Genomic DNA, 18613 nt, shown 5'->3' with positions numbered 1-18613 from the left:
AGAAACTCTGTGGGAGATTCTCTAACCGACAACTATCACTATGAGCTATGTGATGACACAACATCTAGCCAATGTTATCAGAGTTGTCCTATAGAATCTAATCACTAAGTGGATACACTAGTCTACTCTAAAAAGCAATAAGGAATCACCTAAAAAGTATGACCCTTTCTACCCACGTTAGCTACATGATCTATGGGAGTTGTGAGTTATTAGAACTCTCCCCCATATCGGTGTTCAATACTACTCCCAAAATATATCTTAGCTTATTATGTTTTAAAAACATTTCCTCTTCATCAACTTTGAGATTATTACTCAAATTATTTCTATTAAAAGAGAGATTACTGAAAACTGCACATGAACTCTTTGGAAATCGGTCTTTTCTCTCTTCTTAAATATAAAACATTTACTCTTGTGAATACGTATTTCTCATATATCATTTTGAAGAAAATGAACTCAAATTTACTCTTCCTCAACTCAGTGCTCAAGTCTTTAAAGCAAGTTTTACAATAATTTATACAAAAAACTTTATTAAATTAGGGTTCATGCCTAATTATACACGTGAACGACTCAATTTAAGGTTTTCAATAACAATGCATTGAACTCAATGCTTGTATCTCAACAACTCCAGAACTCAAGTCAATAATACTACTCATCTCAAGAATGATCGACTCGAAGGGTTCATATAGAATAATGAGTATGAACTACTCAAATTAATGACTCAATGATACTTCTCATCTCAAGAATGTTTGACTCATAGGATTCACGTGGCATTATGGGTATGAACTACTCAATTCAAGGACCTTCATAGTAACATGTAGTAGTCCTATGATTAGGAATATAATTCCAAAATGATTAGAAACTTAATACTCAAGACCTAGAACTTGAAGATACTACTCATCTCAAAGATAATCAAGTTATGGAGTTCACACGGAATTATGGGCATGAACGACTTGAATATAGGATCTCAATGATAATGTAGTATCATGAAACATTATCCTCCTTATCATGCTCACTTACTAGGGTCTTGAAACAATTTAAAATTTATTGTAGAAGAATCCTCAAAAATACTCAAAGGGACTTTCTCAAACTTTACTCAAATTGATAGTTGATCTTGAAGGATTCACAATTTAACTCAAAAACTTTCTTGAACTCTACTCTTAAATCTTTCTTGAATTTGAATTATGATTGTGGATTAATATATATGATTTCTTGATGATAAGATATAGGTTGGATTATAAATCACTAAGAGAGTGAAGACATGTTTTGAAACATCAAATATAGAACGAAGAACGGAGGCGGAAAAGACCTGACGTCCCTGGCTCAGTAGTGGCGCAACGCGCTAGCCCTTACTTGACTGAGGCTGGTTTGGGGCGCTCTGCAAGTGCAGGGCGCCAGCCTTTTTGGCGGTACAGGCAATTTAACTCAAAGACTTTCTTGAACTCTACTCTCAAATCTTTCTTGAATTTGAAATATGATTGTGGATTAATATATAGGATTTCTTGATGATAAGATATAGGTTGGATTGTAAATCACTAAGAGAGCGAAGACACATTTTGAAACATCAAATATAGAAAGGAGGCGGAAAAGAGCTGACGTCCCTGGCTCAGTAGTGGCGCAACACGCTAGCCCTCACTTGACTGAGGCTAGTTTGGGGCGCTCTGCAAGTGCAGGGCGCCAACCTTTTTGGCGGTACATGCAATTTAACTCAAAGACATTCTTGAACTCTACTCTTTAATCTTTCTTGAATTTGAATTATGATGGTGGATTAATATATAGGATTTCTTGATGATAAGATATAGGTTGGATTGTAAATCACTAAGAGAGCAAAGACATGTTTTGAAACATCAAATATAGAACAAAGAACGGAGGCGGAAAAGATTTGACGTCCCTGGTACAGCAGTGGCGCAACGCACTAGCCCTTACTTGACTGAGGTTGGTTTGGGGCGCTCTGCAAGTGCAGAGCGCCAACCCCTCTAGCGGTACAGGGGCGCTCTGCTCTAACCATGTTCCAGAAAAATTCGACGAATTTTCTTCTTCGATTTTTAGCTCTAATTCTTCTAGAATGGAATGGTTTCTTTCCAACTTACTTAGATTTTAATACCTAATATAAATACACAAAATATACTAAAAAACAATTCTCAAAATTCCTAACTTTCCTCTTAAGAACTCATCACTCCATCGCAATTCAAGAACTAAAACAATACGTCTAGAACACTAATCAAGAAATTACATTTCTCAATATTTATGGATACATTGGCAAAAGAAAATCATGATGATTTTTGTGTGGGTGAACGAACCCAAATTCTTTGAGAAATACGTCGAAGAATTGCAAAAATCTTGAATGCTCTTCATTTTCTCCTCTTTTCCTCTTCTTGAACTCCTCACAAAACCTTAAGCATAATTTATGAATTACTAAAACTAATTCCGATTAGTTTAGACTTCTAAAACTTACCTAAAATACTTATATGTGATTGGGTAAGGAAAAGACCAAAATACCCCTCATATTTTCGTGTAACTTTCCTTAACTGAACAAGCTGACTTCAAACGGGCATATATCCCTCATAGGAGCTCAAAAATTATCAAACTCGGTGATGTTAGAAAGAGGGCTCGAATATATTTCATTTAATATCTTATTAGTCTCCTAACTCATAATGTACTAAAAGCTATTGGTATTTTGAAGTTGATCCAAAATTTAAAAGAACCTAGCAATGACTTGAAGGAATTCTCTTTAGTTCTTTTTGGAACTCAAGATGCTACATCTAGCGACCCTAAAACTTAAGAAAAATTTAATATCCTTGATAAAATCTTACTTACAATGAAGAATGGTTCAAGTATTAGCTCAATTTTTTTTAACGTATCACATCTTTGTACTCAATTTTACGTATAGTACATTTCCTAATGTAGTACCTTGGTTTTGCACACTTATGACACACACCATTTTCATGTGTGGGTAGAAGCTTTTCTCACAATTGTACGCAATGTCTTCATCTTCCTCATTGGGTTAAGCTTGGGAGGCCTTGAGAGCCAAGGTCTTTTCTTTATTTTGATCTCTCTTGAAGTGATCTTGCTACTTATTTAGCTTGTGAGTTCTCAAGTTTCCTATCAGCTCATCCATGCTGAGAGTCTTTAGATCTCTCGCTTTCGTAATGGCATCAACTTTGCTTTTACGAGACTTGGGAGGGGTTTTGAAAATCTTTCTAACTTGTTTTCTTGGATGAATCATTTCACCTCAGGGGTGGCTCGACAGCGTTAAAAAGAAAGACGTGTGTCTTAGGCCCCTAAATTTAAGAGGCCTCATTTTTTATAATAATATATTATAAGTTATTATTTTTTAACAAATATTGAATACTATTTATAGGAAAAGTAAACATTTCATGACAAATGAAGGGATTAATAGAAGAATGTTTATCATGGAGGCCAGTGTTGCCAATGCATCCGCGAACTTCTTTTTTCTCTGAGTAGAAATTTGACATATTTGGAGTAATATATCTAATAAGAAAATAATTTAAAATAAGAATGGTTATATTTTCGGATGAAAACTAGAAGAATAAATTACATAAAATTTATTAACAATTTAAATTTAAGGTCCCGTTTAATTTTTGCTTCAGGCCACTAATATTCTTGAGGTTCTCCTGTTTCACCCAGATAATGTAGTTCATTGGTTTTGGAGGTGAACCCGATATGTATCTCCTAGATGGTTTCACCCTCCTTCATAATAAAGTTTTCATATGGAGTGATAAGCATATTAACCTAAGATTCTTTTACTTGACTTGCCCCTTCATAAGTTGTTTTCAAACATTCCTAGATCTTTTAGACATGTTCACAAGTAGTGATCTGGTTATATTCATCTGGTCCTATACCACAGACTAGTAGTTTATTTGCCCTATAGATTTTATCAATATTCTTTCTATCAACTTCATTATACTCCCTTCAAGTTTTAGGAACAACTCAAGTCACATCTCTTTCCTTCCATTCATTCATAGAAATGTGTGGTCTATCAAGGATAATGTCCCAAAGTTCATATTTTCAGTTATAATGTAATCATGCATCCTAGTCTTCCACCAGCCATAATACTGGTCATTGAATCGGGGGTCTTATGGTAGATTGTCCTTCTTTTAAATTTGGTGAGACAATCATTTGAGCATGATCCTTTCTGGGTGTAAACCGTATAGAGAGTACAAACTTTGATACCAATTGTTAACTTGTATGAGTCCACCACAAGCATGCCTCTTGACAATTTTAAGAACGGTGAAGAATAAATAACTTAAAGTAATGAACAAGGACGCTTACATGGAAATCTTCTTACTCAAGGGAGGATTAAATCACTACCTGTCATACAATATTTTTCAACAACTTCAATTATCTTCAAGCAACACGTGACTACAAACTACTAAAATCACAATTGAACTCTTCACCATCCAACTTGTACAAAACTAAGCAACAACTCTATTGCCAACTATATTAATTACGTTTTAGTTAATATAGACTTCAATCAAACACACCACGACTAACTTTAGCCATAAACTCAACTTCACTGTAGTTACAAATGAAATGATCTATGTTTGTTTATAACTTAGGAATAGATCTTACAATAAATGAGCAGACAAAACAACTTTCAACGAACACTTGAAACTTTACTACAAATCACTCAGGTCCTTGTTGTTCATTAGAGCTTGTTCTTTCTCATGAGAATGACTTTTGCTTTTTGATATTCTTGTTATGTAAAACTAAGGTTATTAATTTCTTGTAATTCATATCCAATATAGGATGGACAAAAAACCTAGTAGTCTCCCATTAATTGAGAGTTATGCCCTTAAACGGTCGTGCTCACCTACCACATCAGGTGTGGCAGCTTTACAATTGTTGTCCATTGACTTGTCCAAAACCAAAGCCACTCGGGCATCAGGTACCTCTACTAGATTTCTCGGTTTGTTAAATCATCAAAATATCATAATATAACAGTGGTCTTTAAAATAATTTTTCAGTAATTAATTGGATTTATAGGACGAAAATGAAATAGTTGATCAATTTTTTTAAAAAAAAATAAAAATTGAGGATAGCGAAAGGAATAGAGAAAAATTATAAAATGAAGATCAAATGAAACTCTCATCAACTTCGGAAAGTGCAGATAACCAACCAACTCGATTTCTAAGATTAACAAATTTGGTCATATCAACATAATATTTTTAGAGCTTTCGACAAACAAATTGACCATCGCTGTTAAATTTATATCCAAGTATCCCATTTATCATTATCATATGAAAATATATTATTATTTATAGGTAAGACAAATTTATAGGACTATTTTGCTACAGGAAAATAAATAATACTAATCGACAGCGCCACTGGTTGGTAGGACAGTGTTGTTTCATCTATGTTGAATTGTTGAGTGGTTCTTATTCTTCTTTAATCTTGATGCAATGTAGCACACGTGATTCAATAATTAAATATCTTTTTTTTTTTCATATGACATTACTGCTTTATCTAAACACACATACTTTAATAAAAATGTATTAACCATTCTAAAAGAAAATGATTGTTTTGAATCTTTTATGTTATTTTTAGATCTTTTATAGGTAATTAAAGATAAAAATCTCTTGAAAATTAAAAGAGATGTAAGATATAAAATAAATTTGTAAAAAGACTATAAAATAATTTTACTGACCAAATCTTATTTTTTAGATGAAAAAATAGATCTCAATTCTTGAAAAACAAACAAACAAATAGATCTGATCAATGTTTCTAACCAACCCCAATATCTTGCCATAATATTGGAAGTATTTTAAGAAAAGTAAAATCAAGTAGTTGTAGTGTAGATTCCAAGATTTGATGTATAATTTTAACCAAACGCTTGTTATAGTAATATATATTTCTTAAGAAATAATAATTACGATTTATATTTTGTTATAATAGTATTCATATTACTAATGAAAAAGTATACTTATTAAATGATGGCCGTATTAAAATAAACTAAAGATGTATTTTGTTTTGGTAAAAGAGAATAAATGGATGAAAGTAAAAGAACTCAAGCATCATTCATTAATATACCTTTTAATCTCTTCAAGTTGGATTATATCAAGAGGAGTTTCAGCTACAAAGTAGAGTAATACCTTATATTAATGGCAATCACCAAGAATTATCAAATAACAAGATGATAATTAAATGGTATTATTAAGTGATTAATCACATTTAAGTGCTAGATCAAACTAATCCCCCCTTTTTTTTGAATCTCCAACTACTTTCAAATGATAGCAACTTTACTAATAATCAATGCTGTAATAAGGATGTTTTGTTGATTAATGCTTGTCGATACCTAATAAAAGATTATAAAACAAAATTACTAAGGAAAAGAAATGTAGGGTAGAGAAGCTTGTACGACATATTAGTTAGGTTAAAATTAAGATTTCCTTACGCAATGCAATAATTTTGCACTAATAATATCGTTCATTTTATTATTATGTATTTTTCTATCGTCCATGAATGCAAATTGCAATACAACATTAAATATTTATTTAATTATCTCAACTCTTGATTAAAACTTAACAAAAAAACAAATAATAATTAAAAAATTACAAAGAGTCCAACAAGTCCCTAAAATTTATCCACAAAGCCACGCTTGTAGTTCCCTTAGATTATGGTAGCCCCATGTGATAACCGTACAACCATTTTTTTGTCCCCTAGCAAACAAAGGAAAAAGGGGAGGATGAACTTTAAGAAACACAATTAGGGGCATAAACCAACTTCTATTTGTGTTCCATATGTGTTTTAAGGTGCAAATTAATTTAAAATCATGTCACATAAGATTAACTACTTTTATAAATATTATCGTATCCATATAGCTTGAATTCGATAGTTTTTTTAATTAAATCTTTATACATATATAAAATATTTAAAATTATGAGATTTGTTAAAATCGTAAAACTCTCATTTAATTTAATCATTATTTATTTCGTTGAAATTAGGTAAATCTATCACATATGACTATTTATGCTTTAGATTATTTTGGTATCTCCTCACTCATCATATTTTGTACTATCAAGACTTGGTTGGGAACATAAGTTATTCAGAAAATAGTTATGTCTGAATTAGTATCTTACTTAAAGATAAAAATAATATCATAAATCTCTTCGAGTATGTATTTTACAAAATAGCCTCCCCAATTATTGTTTCCAAAGTTTTAGTTCCCTTCACAATAATTTTTTTTAATTTCCTTCTTTTACTTCTATTTAAATAATAATAAATTAAGTCTTTACACGTGTGTTCTTTTTTCATGTCTTTCTAGAAAAAACATGCGTACCTCAAGCCAACTCATGATACTAAATACCCTAACATGGGGATGGAATCTACCTATCGTTATTAAAATGGGCACTTGAGAAAATAAAAAGGAAAAAAGGGGCTTAATATAAACTTGGTTCCCAAATTATAAGAATATTTCATTTAAATATTGAAATACATTAATTATTTTTTAACTAAGCATTTCAAAAATTAATTAATACTATCCCTTAGATCTTAAAAAAAAAATAAGAAGAGGAGAATAAGGAAAGATGCCAAATAATTGATTGCACATTACTAAAGATAAAGAATAAAACATCTAAGAAGGGATATGAAAAAAAAGATGTTAATTTAATCTCGCGTAAAGTCAATAATACTAGGATCATTCAAATGAAGTTTTTAAATACAAATGAGTGTAGTAAAATCGTCTTCATTTTTGATACTTTTGATTTAAAATTTAGAAAATATATAATGTGTTTTCATTCGATTATTAGATAGTTAAATTAACTAAATTAAATGTGTCAATTTTCTTTAATTGTACCATTGACCTCAAGTATAAAATATCTTGAATTTTACGATTTATTGAAAGTAAATATATATAATTAAAAAAAGTGACATATTTTATTTGAGTAATTTAATTATTTAATAAAATTTAATTAGAACATAGAAAAAGTTAATTAAAAATTTGAAGAAAAATATTCAAATTGAAACGAAGTTTTGAATAAGTGTATAAATAAAAATATAAAAAATACATGGCTAGTTTTGTATTAAGCCAAAATAAACTAATGTACATCAATAATGCATACGTGTGTTGGTTGATAATTATTTGTTATAGCAGCTGTATATTATTAATTGCTAACAGAGCGATCATGAGACAGACCCATAGCATCACCAATTAAAATTTTGAATGATTTTTCTCATTGTTAAATCACAGTCAGTGATCAGTCAGAATTTAATGTTATTAGATTTATATATTTATAATAAGCTACATATGTATGACATTGTAGAATTAATATTATTGTATCGTTACAGGAACTTTCTTTGAATGTGTGGAGCATATAAATTAAATTTTGCACCATTGAATTTTCGACTTCATTTATTTTCCTTCCATTTTATATTTTTTAACTCAATTATAAAAAAATGCAACACAATTTATGCACGACTATACTATGAACATACTTCAAATTGAAGGGACTCTTATAAGTACGTAGTTAACAAACAGCTCATTGTTTAATATTGATTAAAATTAAGAAGAAGTGTGTGGCCTTCATTATTAATAAGATTGATGGAAATAAGCGTGAGATGGTTCTAACATGTGAAGAAAATGAAGTTTAAATTTCTGTGCAAAGAAAATTTGAGATGCTTGCCATGGTGAATCCGAGGAAAGGTAAAGAAAGGTAAGCGAAAGAACTACTGGGAGAAAAAGACTTGAAATATTTGTAGTTTATCAATGACATGATTCAAATAGGAGGATGTGAAATTCGAGAATTAATTAGGATGAATTGTTAGATTTATGACTAGGTAATCCCAATATATGGTCTACTTTTTCTCCTACTTTCTTGAACTTCGATTTAACTATAATTAGTATATTCATTTCTTTCAATTATCGTATTATTTATTCGTGTTATTTGATATTTTTACCATATTCTTTTTTTCTTCTTGCTTTTTTTATATTTTATTTGAGTTAAATTTATTAAAAATTGAAGGAATAGTAGGAATTAAAACTAAAAAACAAAATCTTTCCTAAACCCCACTTATAGAGTTAATGAGTATATTTTTGTTGTCTCAATCTCTTCTCTCGTATTGTTATAACTTTTCTTCCCCGATAAAATAAACTAAGTGAAATGAACAAAAATATCTTTCTATCCATATAATCATTATTCATTTCTCCCCAAACATGACAGTGTATGAGTTGTTTAATTAGTTAAATAGAGTACATATATACATCAAATATTTTTTTTTAAAAAAAAATACCAACACAACAAATTGTAAAAAAAAATTCCCCTATAACACACACACGAACGCCAGAACCAAGCGCACGTACACTCTTCCTTTTCTATATATAACACTAGTAATAATAATCTCTTGTTGTTATATCTATACATAATACACACTCTCTTTCTTTCATTTCTCTTCAATGGATACTATCAAATCATCTGATTTAATTCTAAACAATCTTAGAGTCATCAAACTATTAGGTAAAGGCGCCATGGGAACCGTGTTTCTAGTCCACGACATTTTCCATGATCCATCTGCCTTATCTCCATTCGCTCTGAAAGCTGTTGATAAATCTAATTTTTCTTCTAATGCCATTCACCGTCGTGCACTATGGGAAACCACTCTACTTTCCCGTCTCCAACACCCCTTCCTCCCTACCCTCATCGGATTCACTGAAAACTCTGATTTTATTTGTTACGCTGTCCCCTATTGCCCAGGTGGTGACCTTAACGTCCTACGTTACACTCAAAGCGATCACGTTTTTTCACCTTCTGCTATCCGTTTTTATTTAGCTGAAATTGTACTTGCACTTGAATATCTACACACTTTAGGCATTGCTTATCGAGATTTGAAACCTGAAAACGTACTTATTCAACAATCTGGTCATGTTACTTTAACAGATTTCGATCTATCTACAACCTTAACTCCGAAGAAGAATCTCGAATTCTATTCAGATCCAGAAAACAACGATATTCTATCAACGCAATCACAGCCACAAACATTCAAATTCAGCAAATTCGCTAAATCCATGGTGAAGTGCAAATCTAATGCCAGAAATGGGTTAAGGAAAGTGAAAAGTGCAAGAGTATCTCCAGTGAGCAGAAGGAATCGTAGTTCGTTTTACGAACGTTCAAATTCATTTGTTGGTACTGAAGAATACGTAGCACCAGAAATCATACGTGGAGAAGGTCATGAATTTTCAGTTGATTGGTGGGCGCTTGGTATTTTGTGTTACGAAATGTTATATGGAACGACGCCGTTTAAGGGGAAAAATAGAAAGGAAACGTTCAGGAGAATATTGATGACGGAGCCGGAGTTCATCGGGAGGAAAAACGATTTAGCCGATTTGATCGGAAAATTGCTCGAGAAAGATCCCACGCGCCGGTTGGGTTACCGGAGAGGCGCGTCGGAGGTAAAGGAGCATGAGTTTTTTCGAGGGATGAAATGGGATAGGTTAACGGAAGTTGTACGTCCGCCGTTTTTGCCGTTAAGAGATGTAACGGAAGAAGAGAAGAAAGGGGGGATCACTATAACGGAGTATTTTCAGAAATTGAAGGCACCACCGTCACCGTTATGGTCACCTTCACATGATGAGTGGACAAATAATATTTCACTAACGGAGTTTTAATGTAAAGATTATAGTTTTTTTTTTGTAAATAATATTAGCTGTTTAGCGTTTTTAGATTTAAAAAGAGTTGTATATATACGCACTTGCGGTGGCGCGCGTGGAATTATTGAATTATATGGGGTGGTGGTATAATGAGGAATAAAGATGATTAAAATATTGAGGGTATATTTGGAATTCTATTATTTTGGACAAAATGATTGTTACCCTTTTATTTTGAAGAAAGGTATTTTTGCTTTTCTTTTTTTTAAATTGACTACAATTATTTGGATCTTAATAGTAAAATCCTTTTGAGTTTATTTATGAAGACGAACGTAACTTTGAGGGAAAGAAAATAATAATTGCATAAATTCAAAATACTTGTGTTCATAAAGAAGGTATCTTAAGATTATTTGAAGAAAATACAAGGAAGGAATTAATAGTATATAGTATAATTTTTAATTTATTCAAGAACATATCAAATATATTTGTGCAAAAAGAAAAAAGGTAAATTAAGATTATCCGGAAAAAAAATTAGAAGAAAGGAAATAGTAGTATTATAGCCGAGGATTTAAGAATTGTATTTTATGATTTCGAGATAAGAATTTAGCTACAATGGATTTGATTTACAAGATCCAAATTCAATAATCAATAATTAAATTGAATAAATTTATTAACACATATTTAAGGTCCCAACAAGACTATTAGACACAGTTCACAAAGCTACAAAAACATGTATTTTCTTCCTAGTATAATATAATGCCATAATAATATACTTATTTTACGGCTGTTTTATTTTATTTTAATACTCGAATAATTTGATATTGACACATAATTCAATATAAAGTTCTTTCAGTCATTTGTGAAGTTCAAGTAGATACAATATATATATATATAGATTTTATAGAGTTATTTAATATATTAATTTTTGGTTTGCTTTTAGTCTAACCTTGAAAATCTAATTAAACTTGACACTTGTTAATCCAAAATTCATAAAACCAAATTGTTTTATCTTTTATCTTTTTTCTTTCTTTTATCAATCTTTTGGCAATAGCCTTACATTGAACAAGCTTCCATTTTAATTGGGATTAAAATTCTCTTACAATTATTTTTACTAAGATTAGAAGAAAGGGAAATATTTGTTCACTTGAGGTGGTGCTTGTAGTGGTCCTAGTGCTATTGCATTATTTTATTTTTAATGGTTTAGTTAGACTACTAAAGGCTAGTTTAATTATCATGTATAAAAAAAAATTACTTTTGCAAATTCCTAATCACTTTCCTCTTTACATTAATTAATTTTTAATTGCTTGAAAGACGTGCACTCACATGATTACTAGACAATGCCTTCTGAATTTACGGGGCTGAATTTGATGTCATTTAGCCTAACTTTAGTATTTCTTTTTATCACTTTAATAAAACAACCCTCCTTTTTAGCCTTTGACATAGACTTTGTTTTTTATTTTTTAAATAGAGTATGAAATAAATAAAAATTCATTCAGTTCAACATTTGGCAATATTTTGGACAAAATTTTTAAAACTATGATCTTCAAATATCCGAAAATTGATTACCGAAAAATTTCACTCATTCACAAATTTTATTTTTTAAGTTAATGCTTGTTCAAATATAATCTTAAGTTATCATAATTTCAAAAACTCAAAATATCAATGTTCAACCTCAAAAACTATGGCAAACAAGAGCTGAGACTAAAGAAATTGTTGGAATCGAAATAACAAAATATCATGCGAAAGTTAATAATTGTAAATTATAGCATGCGTTAATTCATGATATACGTACATATGAGAAGTTAACATAAAATAAAGGAAAAATGCATAAGTACTCCCTGAACTTATTTTTTAGTAATTTTGTGCATCTTTTTGTCTTACGTGGTATCCAAATATCTTCCACGCGCCTCAATTGCATGGAGTCACAGAGTGTGCCACGTAAGACAAAAGGTGCACAAAATACAAAAAAATAAGTTCGAAATTAATAGGACTTTAGTTTAGTTAAGATATGTCTGAAATTTCAGTCATAATCTAAGGGGTAGTTATACATTTTTCATAAAATAAAATATTATGAATACAGAGAGAACGATCTCTTCCTAACTAAAACTCTTTAAATGACTATTTTTTTTTATTTTTTTTTTGGTTTAATGAGATAGAAATCGTATTACGTATTACCAGAAAAATTGCTATTCAATTTATCGAACTTCAAATTTTTCCTTTCTTAAAAAAAGAAAAGGTTAGATATAAAATGTTCTTTTCCAGTAAGAATTTCTTTTTTACCCAGAGAATCTTTTGGTTTTAAAACACAAAAGGTAGAAAATTCAAGATAATTTCGAACAAATTTTTTTTACGATAAAATATTTTTAATCTTTGTTCTTCACATAATCTTTATCGTTATTGGTTATTACGATTAAAGGATAATGTTTAGATCATTATGGATTAAAAATAATTTTAAAGTATTTTATTTTTTAAGATGTTATATTAAAAATATGACTGGAATTTTATCTTCACATATGATATTTTAGAAAAAGTATTTATTATTCTGAAATTGTTTGCAACTTCATCTAAAACAATCTATCTATTTTGAGCCGTCCATATGTCAATGATAAATCAGACGATAAAATAATATAAAAAATAATTTATGATATGAATTTTGTCAGTTCATCACTTAAATATGAAAAACTAATCTAAAAAAATATTGAAATTACAGAGAGAATAATACATTCCTTTAAGCAAAATTCTCTAGTTGACAAAACATATTTTATACTAATGAAAAAAGTTAATATTTAATTTAATGAAAAAAGTTCATATTTAATTTGCAGAAGTTCAAATATTTTCTTCAACAAAAGAGTATATAAAAATGAGATTTTTTCCATTCTACTAAAAATTCTTTTTAAATTAAAATACAATTATTTAGTTACTAAATAAGATTGAAAATTGCAAATCCTAATAAGAATCACCCCTAAGAGAAAGTGAAAAGTAAATCAAAAGTAACTTTTATCGTTGACTAATTATTTACGGCCACTTGTTAACATTAGTGCTCATCTTTACTCTAAGGTAAATGTGGACATTAAAATTTGCTAGAAACTTTCTAGTTTCTACATTAATATGATCGGTTGAGTCATAAAGTTATTAGTCAAAGTCTTAATTCTATCTTTAAAGAACAAAAAATAATTCTATTATTGTTCATAGAATCTTGTCTACCTTGTCTTCAACGATTACAAAGTCTTTGACCACCAGTAATTGATGTTTAATCGAAAAATCTTTATTTTAATTAATAATAAAATTTATTAGAAAAAGTAAATTATAAGTGAATTTAGACTAATTAAATTCATTTCCTTTAAGTTAAAACACCAAGATCATAAAAATAATGTAAAGGGAAGGTTGCAAATGCGAAAATCCCCATATATTAAAATTAACTTTGCACCATTTATTAAAAACGTTTGTTGGGAGCTAGGAAGCTCAAATTGGGAGATTTTTGCAACATTTGTCTCGTATCAAAAGAGAGGATAAGATTATAACTATTATATTTACGATTTTAAATGATAACTTCAATTTATAACACAATATATATGATTTGATTGGAGAAAGTTGAGGTTTTAAGCCCTACATCCCAATATATATCCAGGACCGGTTCTTGCCTTCAAAATTTAAGGCATTGTCCTTAGGCCCTCATTTATCTTTAAAGTTTATTAATTGACTACTTATAAAATTATGTTAATAATTTATATGCAATTGTCTCAATAAAAAGTTTTTAGAAGAAAAATTTGTTTAAAGATATTAAATAGTAATTTACATCTAGAAATTTAGAAAAATAAATAAATACAGATAACGTTTATTTAGATTTTAGGTCTCTAATAAAAATTTCGCTTTAGGTCTCGAATTATGTTGAGTCATCTCTACATATATCTTTAATTTCACGCCAAAATTAATTTCATAAGTTCTACTTATCCAATTTCAATTCTGAAAGACCCTATAAACTCCTTAATATCTTGGCTGCAAAAATATATCCACCAAACCTCAAAATCACACAATATAAAAAATATAACTTGTAAATGATTTAAGGCCTTGTAAAAGCACCAAAAAATTGTTGTTCTTCCCGCACACAAACAAGTGTACTTCGCCGCAGATAACAAGTGATTGTTTATACAATCGGGTTTATCAATCCCATATGGACATAGCTGCTAACAAGCTATCACTTTCACAATTATATTTATTATATGGAAAAGGATTAAAATTGCCCTTAAATTATACGAAATAGATTATTTATATACTTTACTATATTTTGGGATAAAAAATATCCACGCCGTTATCCTAGGAGACCACAAATATCCTCAAGAGTTAACACCTTAATTTTTTAGTGACGTGGCATTGCCACATGGGACTAATCACTTCACCTAAGCGTTGCAAACTAAGATTCACTACAAAAGAACTTGACCTTTATGGCGACAAAGTTGCCACGGAACTCTAAAATATTGTCACTAAAGGTTATGAATGTTTTTTAGTGATGGCTAAGGCTCCAACAACATAACCATTCGCTAGTATAATCTATTTTTCAACCAAAAAAAATATGATAATTAATTTTCAGTTGCAACCTAATTTCCTAAAATAAATAACTTGCAATATCAATATTAAAAACATCCAATATTATTACGAAAAATCATGAAAATTACTTCTCGATTCACATATAATGCATCATTTTACATTTTATACATTTACATGTAACATAAAAGTAAAACATACATTGTCTTCAAACTCTTACTTAATCGATATCATTTTTATTTTTTAAAAATAATGAAGAAAAAAACACAAAATTAAAATTTAATGTTAAAAAATTTTAGTGACGATTTTTTGGGCTTTTGTGCCAATTATTGTCGCTACTAAAGGTCTAGTTCTTTTGTAGCGAATCCTAATTGACAATGCTTATGTGGAAAAATTAATCCCACATGGCTTGCCAAGTCAATAAAAATATGGAGTGTTAACTCTTGATGGTATATGTGATCTCTTAGGATAACAACATATGCATTTTTTCTCCCAAAATGTAACTATGGATATAAATGGTCTATTTTACAATTTTAACCCTTTTCCGTTTATTATATAATTAGTCTTGTCAAATTTCAGAGAGTTTATTTTGATAAATAAAAAAAGAATAATAGTAAAGAAAATTGATGTCACGACCCAAAAATGAATGTGACGGTACTCGTCTTATCCCACCAAGACAAGCCAGCCTAAAACTCAACCATTACAATAAGTGCGGAACTAAAATATAAGTAACTTATAAAAGAAATCCAAAACCTGGTATTCACGTGTACAAGCCTCTAAAATATTACAATTGATTCAAATGAAAAACTCAAGTCTCAAATGAACTTTTTTCTAGAATAGAACTTGATCATAATTAAGGAGAAGAAAGTCTGTTGAGATGGAAACAGCTGCCTCACAAATCTCCAAGAAGCCTGGGAAAAGAAGAGAATGACAAGTACAACAAAAATCCAGGCTCATAACCTACAAAAAAATTTGTAGAAGTAAGGGGTGAGTACCAAACCACACGGTACTCAGCAAGTAAACCTCTAAACACAAGCTAAGGGGATGAAATACGAGTACTCTTACCACCCCCAACCGAACCTCCACAACAACAATCTGAATTAAAATCTACCCAACATAACACGTAGCTCAACAACAACACTTAGACAAATTACATATCCTCAACAACAAAACTTTAACAAATTACATATCCTCAACAATAATACTTCAACAAATTACATATCCGCGACAAGCTCAATATTGATCTATCACAAGTTCCACAGGAGGCAATCAGAAGATCAGCAAAACACGATATCAAGTTCACTAATAATAAGTATGTGCAATGCAATGGAATGCAATGTCAAGTATAATGATGCATGTCTGACCTAATGATACACACCCGCTGTCTCTCAGTCCGGGACCCATGGGGGACATATCTGTCCATGCATCTATCGCGGCGCATGACACGACCCTCGATAATAGTAACCATCGCGGCGCGCGATACGTCCCTCGAAATATAGTATCCATCGCGATGCGCGATACGTCCCTTGAAATGGTACATCCTCTTAAGTACCTATTCTTTCTCAATGCACATAACACTTGTCACAACCAATGCCTCAGAATAATGCAGATGACAAAATCACACAAATAATGAGATGACCATTTTATAACATCGCACAGTTCACAACCACACAAACATGAAGTTACATCAACAATGATTCAACAAGACTTCAACCCTTTCTCAACACAACACACATAAACAATTAATCACATTGCCTTTTGTTATCCCCATTTTTTTCATCATTAGAATTAATCAATGTGGGCAAGTCAACCCATCACCAATCCCGTTACTTCCAAACATATACCACAAGGACATACACGCATTTCATACACTTAACAAGAGTTTAGAAATCCACTTGCCTCAATTTATCGAACAATCACTTCGGGACTTTAGCCTTCCTCCTTTGTTGCACTTCCAAATAAAATCCAGTCTATTCAAATAATAAAACACTATAAGGTTTCGAAGTTAACAACACACATATAGCACGTGTCTAGACTAAACCAAAAAAAACTCACGCAAATTTATAATTAAGTTCTTAAGTTTCAAGATTAGGATTAAATTTTAGTTTCTTTTCAATATCATAAATCTTAGGATATTCATTTAATACCATATACCTAATACTTAATTATATATATTAATATATCAAAACATAAATGATAATATGAAAATTATTAAAAGGATCTCAAATTGATCCCAATTTATATCACCCATATTTGAAAACCAAAATAAAGATATTTCATGAAATACTTATATACGGAAGGCTTCTTGCATGTCTATTTACCTCCCTTCCCAATAATTGTTTCATGATCATCAACAATTGGTCATAATTACTTAATGACTAAGGTGAAATTTATGCTAAATAACATATGCATACATGTACACAAAATTAAAAATTAGTTTCGCATATTAGTGTAAATCATACACGTTTTAATCTAAAAATCTACTTCTAATTACATAAAAACTTAATAAAAAGGATGAAAATAATTACCTTGACGCCTTGAGATGAAAATATTGATTTCTCTTCTCCTTTTCCCTTTTCTTTTCTCCCTTTCTTTTCTTTTCTTCTCTGCGTTTTTTTCTTTTTCAAATCATTTTTTTTTCTTTCTTTCTCATTAGCCGTGCGGCTTTTAACAGTTTAGGGCACTTTGCCCCCTTTTTATTTTATTTTATTCATTTATTTAATTAATTCCTTTTCTATTTTTTTCTATTTTTTTAATTGTTTTTTAGCAATAACATAATCTTTTATTAAATCTAAAATCATGTCACTCATTGTTACAAGTCATATAAATTATTTATAAAATCTACTAAAAAGGTTAATATAAAAATAATAGTTGAAATTTCTAAAACGACTAAGAGGGTCTATTACAATTGAGTACCAAGAGTTGTTCACAAGTAAATAGGACATACGACTCGATCCCTATTTGAATTAAACCGAAAAATTAAATCAAATCAAGCCAAATTCTAATTTGGATTTTTTTTTGGACTCTTGATTTGGTTTTGAATTAATAATTTAATTTGTCTGATTTTTGAAAATAAAAAAACCCGAATAATATATATATATATATATATATATATATATATATATTTTAAACAACAAAGAATTTTGTCATATTTCTAATTATTAACATAACCGATTAATCAAAAAGAATTCAAAGCAAAAAGAGAAAATTCAAATAAATCAAATTTATTTTAAATTAGATTAAGCTACATTTCTCCAAAATCAAAAATTAAAAATTCAAACCAAATAATATATATATAAAAAAAAAAAGGAACACCCCTACTGACAACTATATGAGAGAATTGATAAAAAAGTTAATTAACGTCCAAAAAGATTCAATCAGCTGCCCCCAATATTATTTATTATTATTACAGTAACGGCAATTTTCTTGCTTTCCTCTTTTCATTTCATTTTATTTATTCCCTCTTTCAATATT

At 29.9% G+C, this 18613-nt stretch overlaps 1 protein-coding gene and 1 long non-coding RNA gene across 2 annotated transcripts; one reads left to right on the top strand and one right to left on the bottom strand.

Annotated features, from left to right (window-relative positions):
- Positions 1-9132: 9132 nt before the first annotated feature.
- On the top strand, positions 9133-10867 carry LOC101251747 (serine/threonine-protein kinase UCN-like). Its single transcript, XM_004250816.5, has one exon. It carries the CDS (start codon positions 9410-9412, stop codon positions 10616-10618), a length of 1209 nt encoding a protein of 402 aa, XP_004250864.1. The 5' UTR covers positions 9133-9409; the 3' UTR covers positions 10619-10867.
- A 4972-nt stretch (positions 10868-15839) lies between these two features.
- LOC138339650 (uncharacterized) lies at positions 15840-17821 on the bottom strand. The gene is made up of 3 exons (XR_011212523.1): positions 17668-17821; positions 17039-17109; positions 15840-16099 (listed from the first exon to the last, which is right to left on the bottom strand). It is a non-coding gene; the product is annotated as an uncharacterized lncRNA (long non-coding RNA).
- Between the last annotated feature and the right edge of the window lie 792 nt (positions 17822-18613).

The sequence above is a fragment of the Solanum lycopersicum genome, chromosome 11, assembly GCF_036512215.1.
Source record: "Solanum lycopersicum chromosome 11, SLM_r2.1".
Taxonomy (NCBI): Eukaryota; Viridiplantae; Streptophyta; class Magnoliopsida; order Solanales; family Solanaceae; genus Solanum; species Solanum lycopersicum.
The sequence above is the reverse complement of the archived record's forward strand: the minus strand, read 5'-3'. Positions and strand labels throughout refer to the sequence as shown.

Bases quoted from the DNA above. Each gene is read 5' to 3' on its own strand.
- LOC101251747 (XM_004250816.5), top strand. From the start codon at position 9,410: ATGGATACTATCAAATCATCTGATTTAATTCTAAACAATCTTAGAGTC.